The 19,104-nt window shown below is 44.5% G+C and overlaps 2 protein-coding genes across 2 annotated transcripts; both read left to right on the top strand.

The window, feature by feature from the left end:
• Nucleotides 1-1,895: 1,895 nt before the first annotated feature.
• On the top strand, nt 1,896-11,381 carry LOC307237606 (solute carrier organic anion transporter family member 2A1-like; the record flags this gene model as incomplete). Its single annotated transcript, XM_080010364.1, has 8 exons — nt 1,896-1,959; nt 2,390-2,423; nt 3,160-3,324; nt 4,192-4,339; nt 4,440-4,627; nt 4,926-4,990; nt 10,788-10,908; nt 11,010-11,381. 8 exons carry the CDS (start codon nt 1,896-1,898, stop codon nt 11,194-11,196), a joined length of 972 nt encoding a protein of 323 aa, XP_079866490.1. The 3' UTR covers nt 11,197-11,381.
• A 424-nt stretch (nt 11,382-11,805) lies between these two features.
• On the top strand, nt 11,806-17,486 carry LOC307238127 (ras-related protein Rab-6B-like; the record flags this gene model as incomplete). Its single annotated transcript, XM_080010995.1, has 8 exons — nt 11,806-11,875; nt 13,678-13,736; nt 14,527-14,580; nt 14,914-15,019; nt 15,252-15,363; nt 15,771-15,864; nt 16,053-16,119; nt 17,411-17,486. 8 exons carry the CDS (start codon nt 11,806-11,808, stop codon nt 17,473-17,475), a joined length of 627 nt encoding a protein of 208 aa, XP_079867121.1. The 3' UTR covers nt 17,476-17,486.
• Nucleotides 17,487-19,104: the final 1,618 nt, after the last annotated feature.

The raw sequence follows: 19,104 nt of genomic DNA, 5'->3' as shown, positions 1-19,104 counted from the left end.
CCACTTTATTACACATAACGAAATGTATGGACTTATATGTTTTGATTTCTTTGTATGTTTGGATTACTTGGGTTGCTACAGACATCTGGTGAAAATTTCATGTCAATAGCCCCATCAGAAATATATTTATTGAGAAAGATGTTGACGTGTTCAATACTTATTTCTTTTTCGATAGATAGATAGATCGAATAAGATTTCCGATCCTCGCATCCACCGCTCACTGCATCCTTCCTTCTCGCCATCCCTCTCATCCATCTCTCTGGCTTTTCTTGGCCTTCCCTCCTCCAGTTCTTCTCGCTGTGCCAGTTCCTGCAGCTCGTCACTATCATGCTCCACAGCAACTACTTGAAAGGCTGCATCTCCACCCTGGAGAGGCGCTTCGGCTTCACCAGCACAGCTATTGGGATGATCACCTCCTTGCAAGAGGTGCGGTGCAACGCCGCCTATTGGACAGCTCGGAAATTACAATCAAATGTTGTGAAATTTCTAAACAACATAACTCAATGACTTAATGAGAAAGGGGAAATCAAGGGAAAGTCTACGATCACACTTGTAAACAAAAAAAAAACCAAATGAATAAAATAATTAGTATCAATATACATACCGTGTTTCCATTTTAAAGTCTAAACTTGCTACACAGGGTAATTTCAAATGATCCTTACCACTCCCCTCGTTCCTCCTCCAGCTCACTAAAATAGTGCTGGTGGTGTTCGTGAGTTACTTCGGCAGCTGGGTCCACAGGCCTCGGTGCATCGCGTTCAGCGGTCTGATCATGGCGTGTGGCACTGCGTTACAGAGCCTGCCCCACTTCCTATCCAAGCCTTACCAGGATCCCCTAGACCTAACAGGTGAAGATATGAACTTCCAGCATCTAGGATTCCTTAAGATTGTTTTTTTTCTGTTTAAAATGTAAATCAGCACACGGAAAAATCAAAATGTATTAAGTTAAACCTTATACTGACCTTTAAAAAATACTAAATTCATTAAAAAACATAATTGCCATTAGATTTCCTGCTGAAAAATTTATTGAATAATAGCATAGAGTTTGCTCTCTGGGGGATTTCCATTATTGTATAGTACTTATACAATGGGGATTGTAGTTGGGATATTTTGATTATTAAATGTTTGCCTAGGGAAGAGAATTTACGAGAATTTCCTCCAATAAAGCGGCAAACCAAGCATCGGCAGGCCTGCTCTGTTGAACATTATAAAATGTTCTCTGGTAATAGTAGTTTGGCTAGCTGTAAACTTGCCATTAATACATGGATAGTAAATGGATAGTAAATTGCTCCTCATTCAAATTATTATTATTATTATTATTATTATTATTATTATTATTATTAATAATAATAATAATAATAATTATTATTATTATTATTATTATTATTATTATTATTATTGCCTATATAATAATTATTTAATAATTATTATTATTATTATTATTATTATTAATAATAATAATAATAATAATAATAATAATAAAAACGGTTCTATTAATATTAATAAAACCGTTATTACATGAAACGTCAGATTTGCTGGGGTATTACAATTTTGCAGTACAGTTAAGTAAAGTTAGCCAACCTAAAGCAAGTTTGACTTAGTATGTAGCATCTGTTAATACAAGCATTGTTTGTGCAGCTGATAATTTGGGCATACATGTCTCTGAACCTGTATCTCTTCATATGAGTTTGTTTAGGCCAATATGCACACATTCCTAATCATGCATTAATGTCCTAGGTGAAAGTGAAAATTTGGCCTTGTGTCTTGGAGGAAACCAATCCTCAGATGCCCTTAGATGCGATGAAGATAGTAAGACACCTTCCTCAGAAAGCCTGGATGTACTGGCCATCCTGGCCTTTTCACAGATTGTGTTGGGCATAGGCAATGTGCCCATTATGCCATTCGGCTACTCTTACATATACGACTTTGCGGAGCCAGGAAACATCAGTATCTACCTCGGTAAGTGTGAGGTGGACATCACTACCCCAGTGCTGCTCTGTCTAACTCAGAACCTCTTTCTTTCTTCTGAATTTTGAGAATATTCCTTGAGAAATGTTATCAATTGTAACAATCTTATCGACTGAATCTTTCTGACATGTTTCCTATTTTGCAGCCATTATGCAAACTTCCTACGTAGTTGGTGCAGTCCTGGGAAGCCTTCTGAGTGGTTTAACTCTCGGAATCTATGTTGATGTGGACAAAATTGATTTAGGTATGGTTATTATCCAATCTACACTTGAGAGAGAGAGAATGTGTTAATTCATGTTGTACTTGTATATTGGTGTCAAAAGATGATTAATGGTTAATGTTTAAAGTTTATTTTAGACAAGATGTACAGCATGTATGAATGAAGCACACTTTTTTCTACCCCTTCCACACCTCCGTGAAGATGATGCTGTACACCTAACACCGTCAGACCCTGGGTGGGTGGGGGCGTGGTGGATCGGCATACTAGCATCCTCCGCTTTGCTGGTTTTGACCTCCATCCCTTTCTACTTCTTCCCTCGAGATCAGGTCTACATTCACAAACTGGCATATACTGTAGTGGCCTTCTGAAAACACACACATTTATATATATATATATATATTTATACAGTATATATATATTCCTACATATATCTTGATTTGCATTTGGTCATACGTCCAAAACAGCTTTTCTTTTGTGAATTTTCAAGACCCCGTTGGCAAAAAGAGATTCTTCCGAGGGTGAAGCCAACATGTCTGGGAGTCAGTCACTTATTGAGTTCTTAAAAGGTAAATACTGTCTGTCTGTCCATCTGTCTGAAGGTCTGTCTGTTTGTATCTTGGTTTGTTTGTTGTATGTTATTGTGGCATTTTCACCTGGCACACACCACCCGAGTGGCGTCTTCAGGGCCATCAAGCAAAGAAACACGTTTATTGTAGAGAGGGGGCAATGTGGAACAAGCCCCAGAGCAGATGAACAGCATGTGATGACAAGGGCTCCCCTCCTGAGTGTGTGTGGGGATGGGGGTTTTAACTGTTGCTCGTTAGACCAATCAATGAGTAACAGGTATACAGCCACACTAACCCCGGGCCCCAAATATCTAGACCCAGGACGGGTGTGATTGCTCAAACCCAACCATTCCCACACCACAGTTATATTTTCCACCTAACGTGTCAACCTCTTCCCCCTTCCAGAATTCCCAGTTATGATGCTAAAGGTGTTGCTGTGTCCAGCCTTCCTGCTAGTCTGTTTGACGCACACCATCAGCAATATCTCTTCAATTGGAAACTCCACCTTCCTGATGAAATTCGTAGAGATCCAGCACTCTCTCACAACATCCACCAGCAACCTTTTTGTTGGTAAGATATCACGATACAGTTCATGCAGGTACAGGCATCTTATGAGGCTGATTCCTAACTGGCCAGCCTTGTCTTCTTCTCAAAGGGGTCATCATCTACCCATTCGGGTCGCTGGGGATGCTGTTGGGAGGCTTGATACTTAAGTTGCACTCAGCCACCTACAGGATTGCCTGGTTTTCCGTCGCAGCGGTGTCTCTTTATATTGTTCTCAATGTTCCCCAGTTCTTTTTGGGTTGCACCACTCAGTGGCTGGCGACTGTCAATGGTGATCCTGCCATAATGCAAGTATACCACTGCATAAATTGGTACAGTATGTGTGTGTTTCTGTCTGTCTTTCTGTCTATTTCCCAGGACATATCATCTTCACCAACAGTTTCAGAGGGACATTTTTAGTGAGGACTCTTATCATAGTGATTTAGTTATCTGGAATACCTGTGTTTAGTTGTATAATAATGAATGAGCCCCTGAGCCTGTTTGGCATCTCTTTTAAATAACAAAGCAGCAATGTAACAATGCCTGAAGACGAGTGAAGACATTTGATAAATAGACAACAAAGAAAAACCAAAGAAAATAGACAACAAAGAAAAAAGTGGGGGTACCGAGGGGGGTTAGGAGAGGTAGTCAACAAGGGCCCAGTGGATACAGTGTAGTGAATCCAGTGGATCCAGTCTAGTGGATACAGTGGATACAGTGTGTTGGAAACAGTTTCGTGGATCCAGTGAATACAGTGTAGTGGATCCAGTGGATACAGTGTAGTTGATCCACTGCAGGAAGGGCAAGCCAACAATGTCTTCCTTGATGTTTTTGGTTCTTAGAATGGAGCCTTACATGCAAAACCATTCAAGACTTGCTCTTGTTGTCTTGTAGGTCTGGATCTGTGTGCAACTCCAACTGCTCCTGTTTAGACCATGTGTTCAGCCCGGTGTGTGGAGAGGATGGTCTGCAGTACGTCTCGCCCTGCCACGCCGGCTGCACCAACGTCACACACAAGTCCAATAATTCCGATGCAAAACTGGTACGATAGGTGTTAGACTTAATCGAAATAAGAAGATTGAATGAACTAAATAAGGAATGTTCTGTACAATAAGCAACCCCATATTATATTCTCTGCCTAGGTGTACACCCAGTGCAGCTGTGTGCCCACTTCTGTTGGCGACATCGGTGTGGCAAATTTTGGAAGTGCACACAGGGGCTCCTGTCCCGGGAATTGCACTCATGATTTCGTGCCCGCCATCATGCTTTTCTCCTTGAATTCCCTTATTTCTGCCATGGTCTCCTCAATTCTGTATTTGTTGCTTCTCAGGTAAGTGATGCTGGTGGTGTTGGAAGCAGCGATGGCTGTAGCAACAGTGATCAACATCATAATTACCACGTTGACACAAAAGAGAAGGTCAAGCGAGAAAGTACAACCATGCCTGATCTGGGGTGGTATTTTGAGGATGAACATGATGAGCGTTGCCATAACAATGTAGATATTGCTGTTAATGACAAAAATAAAAAAAGACTGATTGGATAATATAAAAGAGGACCACATGACTCAAGACCGAGGGAAACTATTCATTTTTTAATCATTCCTGACCTTTTCCCCCTCTTTCCTGCAGAGCTGTTACTCCAGAGTTGAAATCTTTTGGCATTGGGCTTCAATCCCTGATTTTTGAACTATTAGGTAAAGTATGCAACTCCCATTACACAGATACACACTGCTACAAGCTTACCCAGATCTCAAGGTGTGTGAATAAAAAACATTTGAGTCATCTATAAATAATATCTGACATTTCGTTTGAGATAATGCAAGGTTCATTCATCAGGAAAGGTCATTGCATACATACCTGCATACATTTAAAATTACAGTGGGCCAATGATTGACCCTTGATGTACGCCACATTTGATGTCGAAAGGAGCATTTAAATTCCTTGGCAAATGATACATTGAATTTGATCACCGGAAACCACAGCAGAGACTGGTTAATACACACACCGTCTCCATCTTCTTAAGTAATATGTCATGACTGACTGTGTTCCTGTTTTATGAAGGAGCTGTGAATGTGGAATGTAATTTCCTAAAACCTTATGTACATTGATAGGGTATATGTTATCTTCTTTCTTTCGTATGACATAATATGTCCAGTACACTATCGCCTAACCATTCCATCGTTGCCAGGTCCAGTTCGAAGAGGCCAGCTTCAGACGGTGGACTGTGGTAGTCGCATCCATTGATAACGTGGTCCGCTGTTTGCTCAGGTTCCCCACATTCTCAGGCAGCACTGTCAGAGAGACCCCATTTTTTCATGGAGGACTTGAAGCGACCCATACCTGTTCGCAGCCGGTTTAGTGTTGTCCATTGTCAGCATGGCAGGTCTTCACCCTTGACTCCTCCACCTGGGTCCCAGATGTGGCAGTGGAGTCTGCTGAGCGTGCGCCCAGCAGTCTCCTACTCTACCGTCCAGGACGAGGCGAGCCATGCCCTTCTTGACTGTCCCTCTGGAGCCGCTTGCAGTAACCTCTGTGCCTGCAGCTTGTAGGTCTGACGTGAGACCAGTCTGTTTGGAGGTGCTACCGTGGTTGTTGTCTTGTGCAGCAGGTGCTTTTCTTTCTCTTTGGCTTGGAAGATGTCCTTGATGTCTTGGGCGAGTAGTGCTACCTGGTCTACCGTTGATTTTTCTTGGCGGAAGCCTACTTGCTCCTTGGGTAGCTGTGGATCCACCACCGGGTTGATCCTGCTATGGATGAGCCTTTCCATGATCTTGAATGGTACGCAGAGGAACGAGATTGGTCTGTATGACTTCGGGTCGTCAGCGGGCCTGTTCGGTTTTGGGAGGGCAATGATGGTAGCGCGACGCCAGGTCCTTGGGATCTTGCAACTGCGGAGGCATGAGAAGAAGAAGGAGCACAGCCACCTGGAAGATGACAGGCATTGGTGTTTTATGAACTCTGGGTGGTTGTTGTCGTGCCCTGTTGATTTTCCCGACTTCAGGTTGTCGATCACTCTAGCTAGTTCTTGTGCCGTGAAGTCACCTGAGATGTTGGAGTCAACGCTGGCTGCCCTGGAGAGGGAAGACACTTCTCGCAGTGTTGTGCCCGCAAAGTTTCTGTCTGCATTCGGGAACCTCCCATTTCTGAGGAACTGGGCTGGGATAGCATTTGCAGTTATTGGGCACCTGGAGCGCATTGATGTCCTCCCTGCCAGCTGGTTTATGGCTTGCCAGGCTTTGCGACTGGAGTGTGTGAAGTCTACCGACTCCACTGTTTCTGTCCACCTCCGCGAGCTTCTGGAGAAGGGCTGTGGCAGACGAATCTATCTCTTCTCGGGTCGTGGCCTTTTGGTGGTCCAGGACTAGGCGGCTGCACTCGTTGTCCCAGCCCGGGATGTACGTCTTGATGAAGCCATGGGGGATGTACTTTTTTGTCGCACCTACAAGGATCTTGCAGTATGCTGCGTACGCTGCACGCTCCACGTCATCAGAGTCCGGGTCCGGGAGGCGTGCAGTCTCTCTCTGTGTCTTGCTGGTGAAGGAGTCCCAGTAAGCCTTACGGAAGCTCCAGCCTTTAACGGGCTTCCCAGCTACCGGCTGCACCAGCGATGGCCTTCTGATGACGATCGGTGGTAGGAGCGTGGAAACCTGTCGATGACTCGTCTCTCTGGTATCGGTCGCAGCTACGGCAGACGGCGAAGGCGAGGTACAGGTTGGTGTATGAGTTTCAGTGTGCTGAGTGGAAACTTGGAGGTTCCTTCGGGTCCTAGCCTCTGAGTTGGAAGCCCAGTCTACGAGCACCTCGCCGTCTTGGGTGGTGTAGTTGTAACCCCAATCTGTGTGTTGGCAGTTGAAGTCACCTGCATAGATGGTTGGTGCATGAAACATCAGAAGTGATGTCATTGTCCGTGCTGTTTGTGAAGGTTTATATACGTTTACCACAGTTGTTTCGTCTACCCTTCTGGCCAGCCACTCGATTTCAGAGCCAGGTGTCGATTGGCTTGTTGGTGACCAACTGATGTCTGTCTTAACGAAGGTTGCAAGATCATGTTGTTTGCTGTGTATTGAACCAGCGAGAAGGAACCCAGGCTGCTTCAGGTGGTTGCAGCTGTCTTGTGTGTCTCTTGGAGGAGCACTACTGATACCTTGCTTGCATCGGCGAGCATGCGGATGACATAGAGTTTGGCAAGTGTTAGGCCCTTGACATTGAGTTGAAGCACTGATAGTTGTCTGTCGGTATGATGTCGAGTTGGCGTCATTAGTTTCCCAGGTTGTGGGCTTGGTACTTGCAGGGAAGGCCATGTGGAGGCTGACGTCAGCTTCCTAGGTGTTGTTATCATTGTTGAGGAAATACATCATCTTGTTATAAACACGCTTTAATAGAATTATGGACACAGCAGACAAAACATATATGGGTAGATTATCTGAAAAAGTAAAATTCATTTTTGGCAGGAGAGATAAAGAAGGGATATATTTAGTGAGTTTTTGGAAGTTGGTGGAATGTAATCAGCCACAGAAGGTTCAATTTCAAAAAAGAATGGGGTAAGTTATTGGCAATAATAATGGCATCCAATATAATTGACCCATCCATAGGGAATTCATTTGAAATATTTAGGGTTTTTTTTATAAACTTTTATCTGCTTGTCCTAGTCAAGTCAAGTTTATTTATATGGCCCTTAATCGCAATACAGTCAAAGTGCTTCACAAACCCACATTTGACAATCAACAGCCTCCCCTTGTCAGGATCCTGCCCTGCCTTGATTCCCTGTCTGTTTGTCTTTAGCTCCCTCTGTCTCCTCAAGGTCTATCTGTCTGTCTCCCTCTAGCCTTCTCTAGCGCCCTCTGTCTGTCTATAGGTCCCTATGCCCCTCTCTGGCGCCCTCTGTCTGTCTGTCTGGAGTCACATCCCTGTCACTGGACACCTGTACCCAGTTAGTAATCCTACCACCTGTCTTCACCTTCCTCATCACTCCTTTTGTATTTAACCTGGTCCCATTCACTCTGTCTGTGTAGGATGGTCGCATGTGTTTAACTTCTATGTTCCTGCATGTTTCCCTGGGTGTGTGCGCGCCCCGAACTCTTGATTCCTGATTCTCTGCCGGCTCCTCTGCTCCTGGTTCCTGGTTCTTGGTTCTTGATTCTTGATTCTTGATTCCCTGCCTGGTTGTGAGTCCCTGCCTGTCCTGATCCCTCTTCTGTTGCCTGTTCTTGATTCCCTATCTGTCCACACATTAAACTCCTGTACATACTCCCAAAACCATGTGTGTCCAATGTGTGGGTTCATCCTGACCACATCCCTTACACCCTGAGTCTGAACCCACATAAGGGTAAGGAAAAATTCCCAGAAACCCTTTGTGAAAAAAGAAAGAAACCTTGAGAAGGATAACCAAGCTGCAATGGATGCAGAGTGGGTAACAATAATAATATAATATGACAAATAATATTGTACTTCTCAATTACGTAATGTCAAAGCTAGACAGTATCAGTGTCGAGTCGCTGGTGCAGAGTGTCGCAGGTAGATGCCTCATCAGACCCGATCCAGGTAGCTCGCAGCAGCCTGACCCGCCCTCTCAGAGCAAAAGAGGGTGGGGGAGAGAGGTGGAGCGGGCAGTGGGTTAATATCCAGAGGTCATATACCAGTGTTAAAGAGTGAAGGCAGGGTGAGAGGCAAGCGAACAGGACCGGTGTCGTTAATCAAATGCAAGACTGTAAAAATAGTCTTAATTTCAACATTTGAATCAGTGGTAGGCAGTTTCGCCTACCACACACCACCCAAGTAGCGTTTTCAGGGACCTCCAGCACAGAGACACAGACGATGGGGTTGTAGACACACCAATTTATTGTAGAGAGTGGGCTGGATGGAATAAGCCCAGGAGCAGATGGAGATGTATCATGACAAGGGCTCCTCTCCTGAGTGAGTGTGGGGATTTTACATGTTGCTCATTAGACCAACCAACGAGCAACAGGTATGCAGCCACACTGATCCTGGGCCCCCAATTACCAAGACCCAGGTCAGGTGTGGCTGCTCTAACCACACCATCCCCACACCAAATACCCGACACCAGACTAAGGCCAAGGAGAATAACTGGCCGAAGCCAGTTACCACCAAGCAGAGAACCAAACAGAAAAGAAAAAAGCCATAAATACAGACTCTGAAACAGGGTTGCTATACCTGAAAAGGACAGACTCTGATGGAGGGTTCCTATATCTAAATAATAAAATACTGGACTCTGAAACAGGGTTTTCATACCTTAAACCAAAAAATGTCCAAAGAAAATGTACTTGTCCCGTTCCAGGGGACCTGGTTCCTTAGAATAGCACGGTCCACCAGCTTCCTATCTCCCAGGACGACGACAGACTGCCCCCTCCTCCCTTCCGGAGTGCGGGGCCTTGGGCTGCTGTGCTGGCTGGTGAAGGTGTGGATGGACTTGGCTGTTGCTGGGGATGCTTGGAGGGGTGGCCTGGCTGTTGGGCTCCTGGATGCTCTTGGCGGTGGCTGCTGGGTGGAGTAGCTATCGGCCAGTGGTTACCTGTGGTGGTTGCTGCGGCTGCTTCTCCCCCGGTCCTCCGCTGGACACCCTGGATGCTGCTGCTGCCAGTCGGGAGAGGGTTGCTGCGGTGTCCCTTCCCCGTACCGGGGAATCCTGTGTGGAGTTTGCATGTTCTCCCCGTGCTCAAATGGGGTTTCCTCCACCTAACGTTAGTAAGGACCCCCACCAAAAACATGCAAACATCACCATCGTCCGACCAGCGATGGACACTTGGTACCAGGTCCTCCGGCATGTCGATGAATGTTGCCCACTGCTCCTGGCTGGCCTCCCCGGAGGAAGGAAAAGCCAGGATGGTTAAAAGCAGAGGCCACATTTCTTCAGCCACCACCCAAAGCGTGTGTGCATATACAGTATATGCATGTGTTGTGTTGTGGTGTGTCGTGTGACCAATAAAAAATCTTCTTCTAGGGGGTGGGCTAGTTGCAATAAGCCCAGGAGCAGATGGAGATGTGTCATGACAAGGGCTCCTCTACTGAGTATGTGTGGGGATGGGGGTTTTACCTGTTTCTCGTTAGGCCAACCAACAAGCAATGGTATGCAGCCACTCTGATCCTGAGGCAGTTACCTAGACGCAGGTCAGGTGTAGCTGCTCAAACCACACCATCGCCAGGATAGGGGTAATGGTCAAACCTTCTAGTCCTGGTCAAAATATTTTGCCGCAGCGTTTTGTACTAACTGGAGGCTTTTAATACTAGACAATTAATACCTTATTAATACCTCTGGCAAACCTCCACAACTCCTCCTTGGTCAATAATGTTCTAACAGCACCCTCTATCTCTATGATCTGTGGAAAATACTGGATATTTTGTCGAGAGGTGGATTCTACAGGCTGCCGGCCTCTTGTGCAATTGATGCTTTTTTAAAATTTGTCAATTTCCAGTTTTAAGTCAAGTCACTTATGTTATTTATTTCTATATGTCTCCCTTCTTCTCATTCATTAGCGTCATTGCCCGCCCCGGCAATGTTTGGATTGGTCTTTGATCAGTCCTGTGAGTGGTGGAGAAAGACCTGCAAAGGGAAACTGAATGGCTGTGGCTATTATGACGACAACCTCAAACACCGGTAAAGTAGTGTGTTGAGTGAATTTCTCACATTTATTAGACATGTGATTTACAAATGTTAATATTTCCACGTTCTCCACCAACACTATGTTCCCACGGTAGGTTCTTTGGCTTGCACATTGGCATCTCGGCTGTTAGCTGGATACTCACGGTCCTGGTTGCAATAAAAATCCATCAAAACCCTGGACTCTTGCTGGAGAAAGAGACATGGACCGAACTGCAGGACGGCAAGGGAAACAAATACAACAAGGAAGACATCAGCGGTGCCGCGGGCCTGAATACAGAATGAAGTTTCAGTGAGGGTGCATATTGGATTGCCTTTGCTTTTCAGCCATGGTTAAATGCTTGGAGCAGTTGAATTTTAAAAATGCTGAATTGTTTGTGCACATATGTATTGGGATGCATGTGGTCGATGCTATTGTGGTTTGAAGAAGTCCTTTCCAATATAAAAAATATAGCAGCAGTATATTTTAATTTATTTGTAATTTATTATTATTGTTATTTGTATTATTATTATTATTATTATTATTATTATTATTATTAATAATATTGTTAATAATAATAATAATAATAATAATAATAATAATAATGTTTGTTTATTTATTTATTTTATTTTCATTAATGCAATTATCGACTTTATATCCAAAAAAAAAATGTACTGACATTTTGAACAAGTTCATCTATATGTGGGAGGAGAAAAAAAAACAACACACGCAAAGGTGAGGTGAATAAAATAGGTGAGGTCGCGCATGCGCACACGCGCCTGGGACTGACAGGACGACGCTGAGCCGCATCCCCGTCGTCATTCCGCGAGGAGAGGAGGAGGAGGAACCCAGGACTGGACAAGGAGAACCGCAAAATAAACCGCAGATTGAAGCGAATTCCAATCGGCACAACAATGTCGGCTGGAGGAGACCTGGGGAACCCTCTGAGGAAATTTAAACTGGTGTTTTTGGGAGAGCAGAGCGGTGAGTTTGCGGGGGGTGGCGGGGTGGGGGGGCTGTCGGCTTACGTGTCCCACTGTGGGTTATATCTTCAACCATCTTATTATTGTGTTTCCTATCGAGGCCACTTCCCTAGTGATGCTGCTTTTCAAGGTGGGACCTGGGATCTCTGGCGGGTCCCGGAGCGTTAGCAGTCAAACCACTGTCTTGCCTTATCGAAAAATCAGATTAGAGCCGAGGAAGAAAGAGCCCCTGTGCATCTTGGAAACACCTTGAATGAACCTACAAAATGTTGAACGAGCTGCCGGGGGATCTGTTTTTGCGCAATTTTTCTCTGTCCGCGATCATGGGAAACGCTCTGAATTCCTGCTGCGGTGACCCGACACGTTTCTTTAAAAAGCGTCTTTTTTATTTTATTCCTGTGGGGTCGTTGGCTGTGGGCGTAAAATAAATCTAGAATTCATTCCGCCCTGTGTATTTTTTACAATTGTAATTATTATTATTATTATTAGTAGTAGTAGTATGTTTTCGATAGAGCGGATAATAAACATTTCCCATGTGTCAGTTCGGGACACACCCTAGGCTGGCGATGTCTGGAGCATCCTAAACCTCCCTGATGCCGTCATTCGCCACTATCGGTCGGTGCCAAAAACAAGGAGGAGAACCTTTCCACTTGTAATAATCCACCTGATAGTGGGGGGGGGGGGGGGGGGGGGGGAATGAAGATTTAAAGCTACGATAACGATAACGGTTTAAAAAAAATAAAATAAAAAAATAAAAAATAAAAAAAAAAAGGTCATTGATCACTGATTGTGCGTGTTCAGACAGACAGGCGTCTGTTGGTGTCAGTCATTGCATCCCACTGCCCGGTATAGCAGCAAAAGCAGAATGGGGATGCAGATAATGGGCATATATAACTGTGTGTGTGTGTGTGTGTGTGTGTGTGTGTGTGTGTGTGGGGTGGGGGGGGGCACAGTCTAGGCCACAATCTCGCAGGATGGACAGTAGTGTGTACATGCCTGAAGGCCTGATGGGATCTGGTGCTGCGCCGGTGCTGTCCGCGGTGCTGAAGCGAGGTGTTGCCACCGACAAACTGCACGGAGAAGAAAGTCCCTCACTGGATTTTCTGTTTTGAAGTCCCATAAAATGGCTGACATGAGTTTCTACCACTGGTGTTGGGGTGGACGTGCCGTTTGCCTTAGCCTGACATCAATGTTGGATGTAGGATGAAATATAGGTCACTTGCAGACAGGGGGCTACTGGTGTTATTACCTGTGCCACGCAACACAGGGCATGAGTATTTCCCTTTTCCTAAGACGTCCCTTTCCTTTCTCACATATCGATCAATCCAGAACAATCCCGCCTGCCAAGAGCCAAAGAGCCTATTTGCTTCGACATTTGCGACCACGCAGGGCAGTTATATTAGATGTGCATCACACGATTTGATACGTGCCACAATACGGCGTGCGAGGCATGGATATACTGTAGTTCAAATTCAAGGGGTCATTTATTTTTATAGTGCTTGTTCACAAACAGCTTTGTACCAAAGTGCTGTGGAACAATGGAGGAGGAGGATGCATTATTTGTTTCAACGCACACACACACACACACACACGCACACACACACACACACTCAGACATAAATACAAATAAATTGAAGCACAATTTCAATTTAAAACAGAAATATATTCTATATTGCCTAGGTTTGACAGGCGTCAAATTCTAACTTGTCCCACCGCTGAGCTTAATGAAATTATACGACCTATCGCATGGAATGGCCCAAGCTACATATCATGTTGAATTCCAGTTGATTTTGTGTGTTGCAGTGGGTAAGACGTCTCTGATCACCAGGTTCATGTACGACAGCTTCGACAACACATACCAGGTGAGGCACAAAACCAGATCCACGGTTACAACCTGAAGGAATTGCAATGATCAAAACGAATTACAGATGTAGGTTCTGAGTGTCTGGAGAAGGTCAGTGCCAATGTACCGCACACTAAATGGTGAATGATTATGATAGATGTGCTGGAGGATTTCAGCATAATTATTGATTTGGCTCAATAAGACCGTTTTTCAGCACTACAACAAATAGCACAAAAGTCCAGAATCAAAATATATAAACGATAGAACTCAAGAGTTGTTTATTTTCCATCCATTTTACATTCAAGTCATTTCACAGACATTTTTGACTTTTGAATCAAAGTTAAAGTTTAAGTAAAGATATGGAAGCCCTTCAAAGTTGCCAATTTTGGTTATGTAATACGGCACACTGACAAGGCAATGCCAGCACATTAAGGTTTTGAAGCATCAATTTGGGAATAACTAGCAGTCACCGGAGGATCAAATTTGATTGAGGAATATTTCCTATTGACGTATCGTGTACAAAATACCACCATGGGCAGACCATCCTCGGTAGTGGAGCAGGAAGTCGGGCTCTATGACCATCTCTCCATTCAATAAATGCAGGAGGTTGTGGTCTCATTTGAACATTCATCGAAGCAACTTTTCCACAACGAACCCAGAGTGGAATGTTCCTTTAAGATTTCCATAGAATGTAATGATTTTATATCTGCATGTTCTTGCACTTAAAACAGTGCACATTCATATTGTTGATGCCCTCGTGTCGTAAGAAGCGGTATTACTATCTTTTCATTCCCGTTTTTCTATCACAGGCCACAATTGGGATCGATTTCCTATCGAAGACAATGTACCTGGAGGACCGAACAGTAAGTTATCTTGGATGCCCTTTTACATGATATTACATACACACACATTTAGTGCACATAGTACATATATTCATGAATGGATTTGTGAAAATCATTGTTTCTTTTAGTCGTTCATGAGTTCTTCCATATTGTGTCCAAGATTTATTCCTTTCTGCCCAGTCATCCAGCATCCATCTTGCCCTATTCCATCAATGGTCTGATAAAGTGTAATGTTAAAGCGGCTGCTCAAGCTTTCTGTGTGTGTGTGTGTGTGTGTGTGTGTGTGTGTGTGTGTGTGTGTGTATGTGTGTGTGTGTGTGTGTGTGTGTGTGTGCGTGCGTGTGCGTGGTGTAGGTAAGACTGCAGCTGTGGGACACTGCTGGACAGGAGCGTTTCAGGAGCCTGATCCCCAGCTACATACGTGACTCCACAGTAGCCGTGGTCGTGTATGACATCACAAGTGAGTGATCTATCCATCTATCTATCTATCTGTCTCTCTATATATCTATCTATCTATCTATCTATCTATCTATCTATCTATCTATCTATCTATCTATCTATCTATCTATCTATCTATCTATCTATCTATCTATCTAAAGTATATCCAAGCAGCGTATCTAAGCACAAATAAACTGGTATATTAATGTTTTATCAATATTCCATTCCGACTAAATACTTTCTGCCCTTCACAGATGTCAACTCGTTCCAGCAGACTTGCAAATGGATCGACGACGTCAGGACAGAGCGAGGATCCGACGTCATCATCATGCTCGTGGGCAACAAAACAGACCTGGAGGAGAAGAGGTGAGCCGGGTCGGCCATATTTACCCTGTTAATGGACTGCAATCTATATTGCGCGTTTCCAATGTAGCGGCCACTCAAAGCGCTCTACAGTGCACGCCTCACATTTATACATCGACGGCGGCAGCGACCGTGCAAGGATGCTCAACGAGAGCAGTTAGGTTTAGGTTTAGTGTCTTGCGCGAGGACACTTTGACGTGCTGCAAGGAGGAGCTGGGGAATTGAACCAGGCACCCTCTGGTGACTGGACGACCTGCTTTACCGGCTGTGCCGCCTTAAAATTGTATACTCTAACGTGCGTCACTGTGGGTTAACGCACGCAGACTCGCCCCGTAACAATGATGTTTCTTGCAATTGGGAGATCAAGCGTTGCGGTGTAACAGGAGTCCCGCCCCATTTTTTCCCGTCAGGCAAATAACCATCGAGGAAGGAGAGCAACGAGCCAAAGAACTCAACGTCATGTTCATCGAAACCAGTGCCAAGACGGGCTGCAATGTCAAACAGGTGATTCCTGCACTTTCTCCCTAATATTGGCTCTTTTACAGTACATCACTCATCTTTTCACCATCTGAATTGCAAGGTGTATGTAAATCTGACACACTAGTGATATTCATGTCTACCCACCAGTGACACTCCTTCTTATCTCTCGTCTCCCACATCTTTATTCATCCCTTTCCCTCTCCCCTCACTAGCTGTTTCGCCGTGTTGCCGCGGCCCTACCTGGAATGGAAAGCTTGGACGACGCCAACCCCGAAGGCAGTATCCTTTACAACTCTGACTCACTGCCACGCAGACGGCAGTGGCTGCCAAAACATGGGCAGAAAAGAAAAACACAGCCTTTTAATCTCGCACTCGCTCCTGGCACCGATACAAAGAATTGTCGCAACCTAATGTCTACGAAGGCACAAGCGCATTCAACTCCTCGGGCTAAACAGAGAGAAAAAAGGACTGAGTCAGGGTGCTAGAGTATGAATGCTAACACGGTTACTATTTACGGTTATGGTTGCTATGCGAATACTGGTTGTTCATTGTGCAGGGCCGTCTCTAGCTTTTTGAAGGTCCTATTTAAAATGTTTTGGGGGCCCCTTTTTAGTGAAACTATGGTGGCGGGATTCCAAACCCTCTAAAGTTGTCCAGAGGCATGGATACAACATTTAAATGCATCAGTCTGGTGCACTATTGACAGAAAAGGAAAATAAATGAGAAACACTCGGGCTCCCCTACATAGAGAAACTCCTGAAAACGTACCAAACTGCATTATAACTATTACCCTCAAATAGTCCCAAGTGTGCATAAATGAGACAGATGAGGCATTTTCCATAAAATGTCAGGAGCAAATTTGATAAGGAATCAAATTTAAGGAAAACATTGATAATGATAAATACTTAAACATATTAAAATATTCCTTTAGTCTCTAAGAAAAACAATAAATAAAATTAGGCCATTGCACAGAATAGGCTGCTTGGCTACCAAGGGAGACTGGTCATCTTCATTTCTAAAATCAAGTAAGTAAGTAAATATATAAATCATAAAAAATAACAACATAAAATAAAATAAAATAGGCTAAAATGGCAACTTGGGGGCCCCCTGGTGGCTTTGGGGGCCCTACGCAGCCGCATAGTCCGCATATAGCAAGAAACGTCCCTTACATAGTCCAATATGTTACACAGCTACTTACTGAAGAAAAGGGTAGATTGAGACAGAATATTGATTTGAAATGTTTTTATAACAAGCAAACTATAGCAGACTATTTGCCCGACAAGAAATAAAATAAAACTAGCCTAAAATATTTACCGTTATTAATGTGAAATTGTACACATCCAGTCCTGCATCGTCGTTTCAATGTTGCGTCTCAAGAGTTTGCCACTCGCTCGTGTTGGCATTGGCATGTAGCCGGCACGGAGCAAGGTGAACCCACGGCTGGGAGAAGCGGTTGCCCGCGACAGCAGTCATGGTCACCGGGCGGATCGCCGTTGTTCAGAAATGGAAGGGCGTCGCGGAGGTGCCACGCTGTAACCCCGTGTTTTCCCTTCACCGGAACCATCGCCAGTGATCGACATCAAGCTGGACAAGCCCAGCGAACCCAGCGTCCCCGAGGGCGGCTGCTCGTGTTAATGCCGAGCCGCTGCCCCGCCTCCCCCCCCCGCCCCCCCACGGCTCCTCTCCGCGCCCATCGGCTTGTCGTGTCGCTTACTTCTGGTTAGCCTCCGGTCCAAAACACTTCTAATCGGATGTAGGATATCCGGGCCTCGTATCTGAGTGGAGATAGAAGAAGAAGAAAAAGAAGAAGAAGAAGAAGAAGAAGAAGAAGAAGAAGAAAAAAAAAAGTAAAAAAAAAAAAGTAAAAAAAAAAAAGTCTCTAACGTTATCTTTCAGTCTTGTTCAGTTGTAAAATATTGTATACTTTGTCAATATGTAAGTGCTGGGGAGAAGAAAGTAGAGGACAAGCAAACACGCAAAAAAGGAAAAGATTCAATGGACTGAGGTGAAAAAAAACACAACAACGAAAAACAACAAAAGACAGGAGTTCACGCAAAAAGGGGTTGAGTTCTTTTCACTGTTATGTTTTGTATTTTTTTATATATAAAAAAAACAAAAACGGTAAAGCACCAAAAATCAATGCCTAACCCACACCCGGAGGAGTAGTAGGGTCGGCGCGCCCGTCCAAGATGGCCGACCGCCTCTGAATGTCTACAGCACGCATGCACGCTGACCCTGTGTTTGACCTTTTCCGCCCGCCTCCGCGGAGGAGGTCGCACTATAATAGAATGTTTTATAGCGTCTATCTAGAGCATCTCGACCCCACCCCTAACCCCCAAACCCCCCAACCCCCTCCAAAAAAAAAAAGAGAACACACAAGGTATTTCATCTGATACTCTCCCCCGCCAGGGTTGCACTCACACGGTAGATTCACAACAATAGCTGCAATGAAAAGTGTGTCACTCGCCCATATCTCTCTCTCTCTCTCTCTCTCTCTCTCTCTCTCTACCGGATCACGACTTTTATAGAACACTCAATGACAAAAAAAAAAAAGCAAGAAAAGGAATAATAATAATAATAATAATAATAATAATAATAAAAAAAAACTTGAGATCACAACATCACAACCCCAACGCCCTGCAACCACCTCCACCCGCCTCCCCACCCATCACTCCATCCCAGTAAGACATTAATGGAGATCCACTGTAATGCACTGCACTGTATATAATAATGTAATATGTATGTTGTGGACGTCCCTCTGTAGAAGTGGTCCTTGTTCACCAGTATGAATAATGTAATAATGTTCAATGATCAATAAATGACGAATTAAAGGGCTTCACTCTCCTAACCGTCAATACTCAACGGAGGGGGGGGGGGGGGGGGAGGGGGACCAAAATGGTCGTCGCCTCTGAATGTTTGTTTTCGTAGTTGATGTCTAAAGTCGAAGGCCTGGAGCATTCCACCCCTGGTCCATCGGGACACGTGTCGTTTGTGTTGCTGTAACTTCCACACGCGCTCAGGCTTAGATCTCTGAAATAATCAATCGAGCGAATAATCAATCGGGTAATCAATCGAATAATCGATCGAATGAGCTATCGAACAATCGGTCGAATTATCGATGGATCGATCGACGAACGAACAGTCAAAGTTGCATATTTGACTGAATTTTACACTAAACGGTAAAAACAAAAAAAAAAGTTATGCTATTGCTCACGCTAAGGCTAATGCTAATGCTCTCGCGAAAGGGTGCAGCATAAAAGTGGA

Source organism: Zeus faber (genome assembly GCF_960531495.2).
Source record: "Zeus faber genome assembly, chromosome: 12".
Taxonomy (NCBI): domain Eukaryota; kingdom Metazoa; phylum Chordata; class Actinopteri; order Zeiformes; family Zeidae; genus Zeus; species Zeus faber.
This window is presented reverse-complemented; position numbering and strand designations above follow the sequence as displayed.